Here is a 10,398-nt window from a genome sequence, read left to right as displayed (position 1 = left end):
TTTGCCACCTACGGCAGCGACTTCATCTTCTACGACTACAACGAGCCGCTGTCTTTTCCAGCCAGCGTGTGTCCTCAGAGCTTCGACATCGTCCTCGCTGACCCACCCTATCTGTCTGAGGAGTGTCTGAGCAAAGTGGCTGAAACCATCAAGTACCTGAGCAAAGGCAAAGTGCTACTGTGCACAGGTGAGAGGGCAGGGGTGATGTTGGCACCTAATCCCAGTGTCTGTCATGTCACAGAGCTCAGCATCTGTTTTTCTGAAAGGGAAAAAGCTGACGGCCATTTAAAAACCCACGTCCTCGGTTCACTAACATTTAAGACGGTTGTTAATTTATTCACAGAATCTACAAAGATTGTTCTGTCCATTTAAAAAATATAAACATGTTCAATGATTTGAAAAGACATTAAAAAGACTTTTATTCTGTTTTTCTTTCTTCACAAGTCTCCAAGAACAACAGATGTAAGGTTGGTCTGTGACTTGAATGTAATACAGTACAGCACAAATGGACAGACAGGAATAAAATAGCTGTTTTTGGTGTAGTGGTACAACTTGAATAGTCTCTGCGAGGTGTGCTTAGTACAAAGTCTCACTTTACTGTTTTAGCAGATGTTGCTGTTTGATGGATGATAGTTGTGTGGAAGTCCAAAGTCACCAAAACGTTTTGAGGTGCACAAACTACATTTTAAGTGTTACTCAGTTTGCTACTCAGCGTTGGAGAGCATGCAGGCGCATGTTTGGAAGAGCAGAATCAGATTTGAGAGTGTACACTTGGCAATGTGCACGCTCATATTTCTCTATATATTCTGTCCTCTCTCTCAAATCTGAGTCTGCTCTTACGAATCCGTTCCCTGTGCTCTCAATCTATGATTTGCAACCTGAAGAGTGCTCGCGGCTTGTTTTGTGCACCTTCAAAACCTCTGGCTCTGACTGACTGTCACATGAGCCCCAGTGGAGAAATAATAGTGCAAACTCAGAAATGAATTCATGCACACATGGCCGGGGATATGCTCTCAAACCTGACTCTGCTCTTACAAATCTGTGTTTGTGCACTCTCAAATGCTGGGTTGCAAACTGAGTGGTGCTCACTGTGGTTTGGATGGGGATGTACAGTGGTGTGAAAAAGTGTTTGCCCCCTTACTGATTTCTTATCTTTTTGCATGTTTGTCACACTGTAATGTTTCAGATCAGCAAAGTAATTTATATATTAGTCAAAGATAACACAAGTAAACACATCATGCAGTTTTTAAATGAAGGTTTTTATTATTAAGGGAAAACAAAATCCAAAACTATATAGCCCTGTGTGAACAAGTGTTTGCCCCCCTGTCAAAACACTGGTTTATCGCACCTGAGTTCAATTTCTCTAGCCACACCCAGGCCTGATTACTGCCACACCTGTTCGCAATCAAGAAATCACTTAAATAGGACCTGCCTGACAAAGTGAAGTAGACCAAAAGATCCTCAAAAGCTAGACATCATGCCGAGATCCAAAGAAATTCAAAACCAAATGAGAAAGAGAATAATTGAGCTCTATCAGTTTGGAAAAGGTTATAAAGCCATTTCTAAAGCTTTGGGACTGCAGCGAACCACAGTGAGAGCCATTATCCACAAATGGCGAAAACATGGAACAGTGGAGAACCTTCCCAGGAGTGGCCGGCCGACCAAAATTACCCCAAGAGCGCAGCGACAACTCATCCAAGAGGTCACAAAAGACCCCACAACAACATCCAAAGAACTGCAGGCCTCACTTGCCTCAGTTAAGGTGAGTGTTCATGACTCCACCATAAGAAAGAGACTGGGCAAAAATGGTTTGCATGGCAGAGTTCCAAGACGAAAACCACTGCTGAGCAAAAAGAACATAAAGGCTCGTCTCAGTTTTGCCAGAAAACATCTTGATGATCCCCAAGACTTTTGGGATAATACTCTGTGGACAGACGAGACAAAAGTTGAACTTTTTGGAAGGTGTGTGTCCCATTATGTGTGGTGTAAAAGTAACACCGCATTTCAGAACAAGAACATCATACCAACAGTAAAATATGGTGGTGGTAGTGTGATGGTCTGGGGCTGTTTTGCTGCTTCAGGCCCTGGAAGACTTGCTGTGATAAATGGAACCATGAATTCTGCTGTGTACCAAAATATCCTGGAGGAGAATGTCCGGCCATCCGTTTGTGCCCTCAAGCTGAAGCGAACTTGGGTTCTGCAGCAGGACAATGATCCAAAGCACACCAGCAAGTCCACTTCTGAATGGCTGAAGAAAAACAACATGAAGACTTTGGAGTGGCCTAGTCAAAGTCCTGACCTGAATCCAATTGAGATGGTGTGGCATGACCTTAAAAAGGCAGTTCATGCCCGAAAACCTTCCAATGTGGCTGACTTACAACAATTCTGCAAAGATGAGTGGGCCAAAATTCCTCCACAGCGCTGTAAAAGACTCATGGCAAGTTATCGAAAACGCTTGATTGCAGTTGTTGCTGCTAAGGGTGGCCCAACCAGTTATTAGGTTTAGGGGGCAAACACTTGTTCACACCACTGTACTTCCATATTCTTCTCTTCTGTTCCTGTGGTGTTTGATACTTTAAAGTTGAAGTCAAAGATTTCAAAACCCAGTCAAATATTTACTCAGAACTATTGGAGCCTCTTTTATGTGACTATATATCATCTCTCTGTAGACCCCCTATTCAGCATTCATAGCAGTATATAAAAATTCCTGAAGAGTTTATAACACCATTAAGTAGCTGTAAGCAGACATAAGTGTTTGTCCACTCCGCCTGTGGACTGTAAGTGGAGGCTGGTGTCTAAACAGATAATGTCAAAATAGTGAAACGCTGCAATAATAGGAAAGTTGTGTTTGCAGGAGAAATCATTACCGTTAACAAATATAGTACCTTAATAAACATTTAATGACCTTCTGCTTATAGCCAGCTGCACAATAGTGTGCTATAGCTACGTTTTAAAATTTGGGCTGTACTGGTCCGTGTACTTGACAAACAATGGATTTTCATTTTGAAATGAGAAAACCAAAATCAGAAAACAGTTTCCCAATTGTACACTTGTACACAGACGTGCATTGCTGTCTGACACGGTCCAGTTTTCAAATTCAACACGCAGTGGCTTTAAAGTAACGTTACTCATCTTACACTGAAATTTTAGGAGGAGAAGCAACAACTTACTTTTTCAGCTTGGATGTCTGTGCCTGTTCTGCAGGAGCTGTCATGGAGAATGTCGCCAAAGAATTCCTGGATGTAAAAATGTGCAGCTTCCTGCCGAAACACAGCAGAAACTTGTCCAATGAGTTTCGCTGCTTTGTCAACTACCCGACTCGCCTTCTGACCTGCTGAGGAGCTGGACCTACGTGATGAGCACTGGGTGATCAGAGCAGAAATGGCAGCAGCCTGATGGCGTGAGGGCACCACACAGACGCTTGACAGCTGTGGAGGACGGAGGTGCTGCATTCACACCTGCAGTCAAAGTGGAACTGTTACCAGTCAGCTGGGGCTTGTGAAGAAGGAATATTTGGTAACTTGCTGGCTTTCTATGAAATGATTCTTCAACCAGTGAAAAATGAGTGGATGTGAGTTGTGGGCAGTGATGTAAGCTGGTAATCAGGCAAAGAGGTAAAAGATTTAGGGGTTTCCAGCTTCTCCAGTGTGAGGTTTTATGTCATTGCAAATTAAAGACCTTTGGATTTCAGATGCTGTTCGGACAAAAGTGCTTTAAAGACATCCCCTCAGCCTCTGAACTTGTTCTTACAGTGATTCATTTTCTTAATAGAGTTTGGTAGAAAAGGAAGGTCTGCAACTGAGTTATTAGGGTTATTTTGTGGGTACGGAAAGTATTCAGACCCCCTTAAATGTTTCACTCTTTGTTATATTGCAGCCATATGCTAAAATCATTTAAGTTCATTTTTTTCCTCATTAATGTACACACAGCAACCCATATTGACAGAAAAACACAGAATGTTTGACATTTTTTTGCAGATTTTTAAAAAAAAAGAAAAACTGAAATATCACATGGTCATGTGATATTTGACACATGACCATGAGTGGTCAAAAAAACAGGTAGTTAATTTGAGGTAGAGTTTTCATTTTGACAGTAGTTATTCGACCTGAGTGAGAGAGGAAGATTGGATCAGCGTTTGAAATCATCTTCTATCTTTTTTAGCAAGGGGGGTGTAGTTGAGATTAAAAAGTTCTGACATCCTGGGGGAGTTATTAATACCTAGATATTTAATGTTGCCTGTGCAGAATTGGGGGGAGGAGACTTGAGCTGCAGAATCCCAGGCATCCTCAGAGAGTGGTAGTCAGGTGGATTTATTCCAGTTTATTGTGTAGTTTGAGATCTTAGAGAATGTGTTAATAATATGTAAAGTTTCCTGTAAATATAATAAATCATCTGCATAAAGACTAATCTTATGTTCTGAGGAAGTATCTTGTATTCCTTTAATTATATTGTTCTGTCGTATCGCTGCTGCTAAAGGCTCAATGAAAACAGCAACTAGAGATGGTGAGATTGGGCCTGGTACCCTGCTGTAAAGTGAAACTTTGTGACCTGATGCCATTTGTACTTACTGTTGCCCTGGCATTGAAATCTGTGCTTTATGGAGTTCATCGATGGTGAGAGGAGCATCTATACAATTAGCTATTTTGTTACTATACTGAAAGTGTTCATATTCGAGTTGTTGACTGAGAATGAGTTGTCTGGTCTCCCATGTTCGGTACAGTTTTGTTAATGTTACTTTTTTCAATAAAAAAAAATTAGAGGATCTGCTCAAATCAGACATAAAAACAAAAAGGCCCCAACCAGACACTGATGTTCTATAAGCGGTCAAAGCCAGGAAACCACTGGTTTAATTAAGAATATACAATGTGTCAAATCCTAATCTTTAAATAACTAGTGAATACAGCTGTCAGAAGTAAATTAAATTATATAAATTAGCATCAGGCAGACCACACCCACATTAAAGTACAGTAGTGAAATAAACTTATTTCCTTTCCATCACTGGTTATAGACATTGGCTGGGTTCAGGCGTGATCCGTCTCCCCTCCTACCCAGTATGTAAATCAGCATTACTCCTAGGTTGAACAAACAAGGCACCAACAACAGTGCACACTCAGTTGCCAGTTTATTAGGTACACCCAGAGTGGATTAAGATGGAAGTAACAACATCTCCATTGACTCAGGACTTTTTTTTTTTGAGAGTAATGGTTAAATAGTTCCAAACATTAGGAGCAGCACCACAGAGGTACATCGACTTGGCTTCTAAAGTAAGAAGCTAAAATCAATAGCAGTAATGATACATGTGGCATTTTAAGTTAGCAACATGTGTCTAAACATTTATACATGTTTTACAACTTTTCTGACCATCTCCCTCCAGTATTGGGTCATTTTAATAATTAGGTGCCTAGATAGCTAGCTAAATTAGCTGACATACCCACAACAACAGGAAGTTTGCACAAGTCCAACTCTTCAATCTTAAGGCTTCTGGGTACACCTACTGAAGCTAAAACCAAGTCTAGCCCAGCAGTCCTGTAGTAAATAATCTTCCATGAAAATGACAATGTTCAGTGTATGCTCAAACTGTTGATTCAACAGGAGCAGCTGTGGCTAAGGAGGTAGAGCCGGAAAGATTAGCAGCTCGATTCCCGGCTTGTCCAGTCCACACGTCGAAGTGTCCTTGAGCAAGACACTGAACCCCAGTTGCTCCCGGTGATGACACCGGCGTGTGAATGTGTGAGTGCAAATGGGTGAATGGCCAAATGGTGTGAAAGTGCTTTGAGTGGGCTGCAATGCAGCAGGAAGGATAAAGTGAAACTGGAGAGATGATATTTTTTATAGTAGCGCATTTATTTTCTTACCACCTTCAATGATCTGGTGATCACAGCGGTTGCTGTTAAAACAAAAATGGAACCAGTCCCTGTAGCTTGAAAATGCAAAATGAGAAATACACAAGAGCAAATTTAGTTTGTATAGTTAATGTGAAAGGTGTAATCTGATGAACTGACATCCACAAATTCCATTTACAACTGAGAAACAAGTGATTCTTGAGTAGTGGGACAAAACAGGCTGTTCAGAAGCCAGGTTTTGGCTGTCAGACCATGATTTGGAACAACTTCATGGTTACATTTTTATAAATCACTGTTTTTAGGTCAGTAGTACTTTTCCTGTCATCATCATCTGAAATCAAAGATTCTGTTATTTTTAACCCTGTAAAGCCCAACATATCAAAAACTAGCCAGAACATTCTAATTTTTTGGAACTGAGATGTTTATTAAACCTTTTAACAAAATCCAAAATATAATTCATGATTCGAAATTCAAGATTCACGATTTTTATTTGCCATATACCCATAGACAGACAGTCCAGGCATATAGGAATAGAGGTGCCATATTATTTTGATTATTTTTATTCCTTTTGTATCACATTTGATACATGGGGCATTTTTGGTGATTTGTTTTTGCTCAGAAACCTCACGTATCAAATATGATACAAATGGTTTTATAGGGTTAAACAGTAATTCAGCAGAAAAAGCTTTCCTATTTTTAAATGAACCGTATCCATCCAAAAATCAATATATAATGCAACTATGAATGGCTTCATTCTTTAATATTGAATCAATAAAATACCAATTTAAATAAACTTTTAAAATGAGAAGTCAGAGTTTTGAATGTTTTATAACAATAATAATAATAATAATAATAACAGTGTAAAGTAAAGACATATTTCAAAGTGTTTTGTCCAAGTCTTTTTTTTTCTTGGCAGCATTGTGATCATTACAATCACCTGGAATATTTGTTGTTTCAATAACAAAGTTGATCCCGGAGTGTGTCAGAACAACACAGAGCATCATCTGAGGTTTCAGCTGGTGCACAGCTTTTGGCCGGTAGGTGGCAGCGTTGATCAGGATAATACTGAGGCATGTAATTCTGCTGATCAGTATTTGCTTTCTTTTATTTTCTATGCACTGGTCCATCCAAATAACTTGTTCTTATGTATTTCTGCTGGTGTCTAGTCATGCAGATAGTTTGGTTTTATGTGCCAAGGTTTTAAATTTCTGCCTTCTCCTCAGTACAATGCACACACTTGGTTGTGGCACATGGTTCTCAAAACCTGAGCAAATAAAACAAAAACTATCTGCATGGTTTGCTACAAGAAATACATGAGAGGTGATTTCTGCATTTTGACCAAGCCCATCCCCCTCATCTGTCATGTCCTTCATCTGGACTCGATTTTGGCCCTGGTCCAGCCAATACAACAGATTTGGTTTGCTGTACTTTTATTTTTGTATCCTTGTAGAGATCTTTGACAAATACAGGTCAAACCTAAGTTTAGGTCCAAAGTCAAGAATGAAAGTGGACCAAATAGGTCATGTGTAAAACTAAAACAGGGACACAGTCCTCATTTGCTTCGAGAAGGAAACTATCCAAGAGCTTTGTACCAAACCCTTCACCATCCAAATATTCAATATGTACTTGTTTAGGGAAAGTTACAGGGGCATCTACTTCAAGGTATAATCACTCAAGGTGTTGAACGTGTCAGAGGGGAAAGATGAAACTAACGAATGTGGGTCTGGTGCAGAAAGACTTATCTGGACAGCAGTGCTTCCTTCACACTTTCTTGCCTGCAGGGATGAGCCGTTTGGCTTTGGGCTCTTCTCTCTCCGTGCTCTGGTTGCTGCTGTGGCCGTCCCGCTCCTTCTCCAGCAGCGGCACACAGGTGCATCCCACAGCAATGGAGATGTAGATCTCTCCATAGGAGTGGCGGCCACCAACACAAGCACCTGTTCTCTTCAGGATGACAGAGGGGGTGTAGACTGGAGTGCTGCGGTACTGGTTGCTCTCTTCACCATATGGTCCAGTCAGGCAGCCCTTACACAGGCAGTAGGCCTCAGGGATATACCGGGGATACCTAGTTGGGTCATACGAAATCCTGCAGGGATACATTCAACAAATGCATCTTTGTTTTTAAGAATCTTTATCCAATGCTCATAAATACTGTATCTTAAGCACACATGAACACAAAGTGTGTCTGCAAACTTTGTGTGAGAATATTTTGTATATTTCACTTTTTTAAACTCAGCTCTCTTCAGCAGTCAGTGTTGTTTTTCTTTAGTGAAAAAACTAATTAGGTGGCTGAATGAATTTCTGCTGCTGCACAATATATTTAACAAGAGTCCTAGGAAGACCTGAAGCCAGAAGAGACTCACTGCAGCAAAAAAGAAACTGACCCATAAAACGCCTATTAAATCATGCCACTTACCAAAACCTCAATTTTTGACTTGTTCTCCAAGTGTTATGTTCATCTGGAACAGTTTAATACTGCTACGCAAATAGTAATACTGAATGTTGCAGTCTGTGTTTTATAGCTTTGTGACGAATTAAAAATAAAAGCTGCATTTACTCTCACCTGTAGGCCCACGGGGAGATGCTGAGCAGATTGACCGGGAGTCGGGTCTTGCTCTCGGTTGGGGACCTTGCGGTGGTCGGACAGGTCAGGTTGAGCTTGTCCTGCGGCTCCAGCTGCAGGGCGTGATGGAAAGCGCTCATCACTCCTACTGAGAGCCGCCCGAAAATCTGCTCCAGGATCTCCTCTGGCAGGTCCAGACAGGTCCGGGTCCTGGTGGCCTTCTTCCGTACCCGACCAGCCCCGGCTGACCAGCCCAGGAGCAGCACGGTCAGGTGCAGCAGTAACAGCAGGACGCGAATACGACGCAGCATCACTATGCGATTCTCGATGCGTTTTGTCAAAATACGTATCCACTGAAAAAGGTTTCCCAGCGCGCTGTTTGTTTTCAATCACATTCGCCGTCCTCGGCTTTATTAACAGATGAGAGTAGGTTGTCAAAACACACGTGACTTTGATGAGACAGTTTTGCCGTTAAAAGGCTGCTGTTCTCGGTTATAATCCAGCGAAATGTTGGAGAAGCTCTAAACCCAACAGCAGGCAAACAGTCCACGGCTCTGGCGCGTCCTCCGAGGCACAGGCGCGCCGCCAGGCCAACTCCGGAAGCATCTTGGTACAACACCTCCGCGGCGTTGCTAACAATAATAATTACTTTAGACACAAATGATCAAATCGGGAGCTTTACGGCTGCCGCTTTCTGTTGGAGACGAGCTAATGCCACACCAAGTGCGCTATTCTGGTCGACTTTCTCCAGCGATGTGTGCGTAAATCCAATGAAAGGGTTCATGCGCGCACCAACAGCGCGGTCCACCTTTCAAAACGACTCTAAATCAGACTGAAGCAGTGACAGATAATGGCCAACCTCTAGCCGGCAAGAAAAGCCCCAGCATTCACGAGAGCTGCGCCTGAAAGTAGTGGGAAGTCCAGAGTGTTGGCTGTGTGCGCTCTGCTGCTGGATCCTGGCTACAAACTGTGTGTCCAACCTCTTATATCAACTCTGGTTTCATGCACACAAGCCAAGGTCACCATCAAAAAAATAATAATAATCATTTTAACTGCTTAAAGCACGGTCCATCCATCTCCACCGCCACTAAGGATTGTCGCCATATATACTTACTGTATATATATATATATTCTACATGGCGTGGCTCGCCAGAGGAGAATATAGGGGAGTTTTACAGGCTTTCAGGTCAAACTATGGTTCATTTACTGAACGAATCAAAAGATGAGTTGACTGGTAGAACACTGCTCGATTGCAGCTTTGCCGATTTCTTTGACCACATTAAAGTTACATCGCTGTAAACTTACACTTTATTCTACGGTTGCTCTCGGTCCACACGTGCGCAATGGCACTGTATCTTATGCTGAAGTGTATTCAAACCACAATGAAATGAACAAACAAGAAAAAAATTAATTATCTACAAAGAAGTATTTTTGAATAAGTACAAAATGCTATAAAATGAGTGAAACAGGACCTGAACCAGACTGGGTGCCTACGTGTTCATATGAATTTTCCAGACATCCCCCAGTCTCACACAGGAAAACATACAGTGTAGCCAAAAATATTAGGACCTTGATGTGTTTTTCATTGTTTTGGCTCTGTGCCTCAAAGCTGAACCTAAAATAAAAAGGAGACTATAGGGTAAACATGCCGTCTTTGTGGATTGTAGCTTTTGGCAAGTGTTGTAGGCCCCTTGGGAGGAACTGTGTGTGTTCACAAAAAGTCTAGGATGATTTCTCCACACTTCATCAGACAGGTATGAACATGTGTTCCAATTAAATGTAAATGTCAGCACTTTGGTCTTATTGTTATTGTGTTATTTCAGCTTCATTGTTCTGGAGTACAGAGCCACAACAAAATGTCCAAATACAGACTGCACTTTAACCAAATTTTACACATTCATCCCACGTGTTGGGTATTCAAAGGGATATGTACAACAGATACTCAGCTTTAAAAATCAGGAGGTCTGTCTGTGTAAAACAAACGACATCTTAGAG

General features: G+C 41.5%; 2 protein-coding genes across 2 annotated transcripts in view; one reads left to right on the top strand and one right to left on the bottom strand.

Annotated features, from left to right (window-relative positions):
- Positions 1-3,738, top strand: part of eef1akmt1 (EEF1A lysine methyltransferase 1) — an 8,695-nt gene extending 4,957 nt beyond the window's left edge. The window contains exons 5-6 of the mRNA XM_020618913.1: positions 1-187; positions 3,205-3,738. The exon at positions 1-187 is cut by the window's left edge and continues 22 nt beyond it. Of these exons, the coding sequence (XP_020474569.1) occupies positions 1-187; positions 3,205-3,338 (321 nt within the window). The 3' untranslated portion in view covers positions 3,339-3,738. The remainder of the gene's footprint in view (positions 188-3,204) is intronic.
- Positions 3,739-7,366: 3,628 nt separating this feature from the next.
- il17d (interleukin 17d) lies at positions 7,367-10,368 on the bottom strand. The gene is made up of 2 exons (XM_020618899.1): positions 8,404-10,368; positions 7,367-7,926 (listed from the first exon to the last, which is right to left on the bottom strand). The coding sequence occupies exons 1-2, from the start codon at positions 8,712-8,714 to the stop codon at positions 7,605-7,607; spliced, it is 633 nt and encodes a 210-aa protein (XP_020474555.1). The 5' UTR covers positions 8,715-10,368; the 3' UTR covers positions 7,367-7,604.
- Between the last annotated feature and the right edge of the window lie 30 nt (positions 10,369-10,398).

Source organism: Monopterus albus, unplaced genomic scaffold (genome assembly GCF_001952655.1).
Source record: "Monopterus albus unplaced genomic scaffold, M_albus_1.0 scaffold211.1, whole genome shotgun sequence".
Taxonomy (NCBI): domain Eukaryota; kingdom Metazoa; phylum Chordata; class Actinopteri; order Synbranchiformes; family Synbranchidae; genus Monopterus; species Monopterus albus.
The sequence above is the reverse complement of the archived record's forward strand: the minus strand, read 5'-3'. Positions and strand labels throughout refer to the sequence as shown.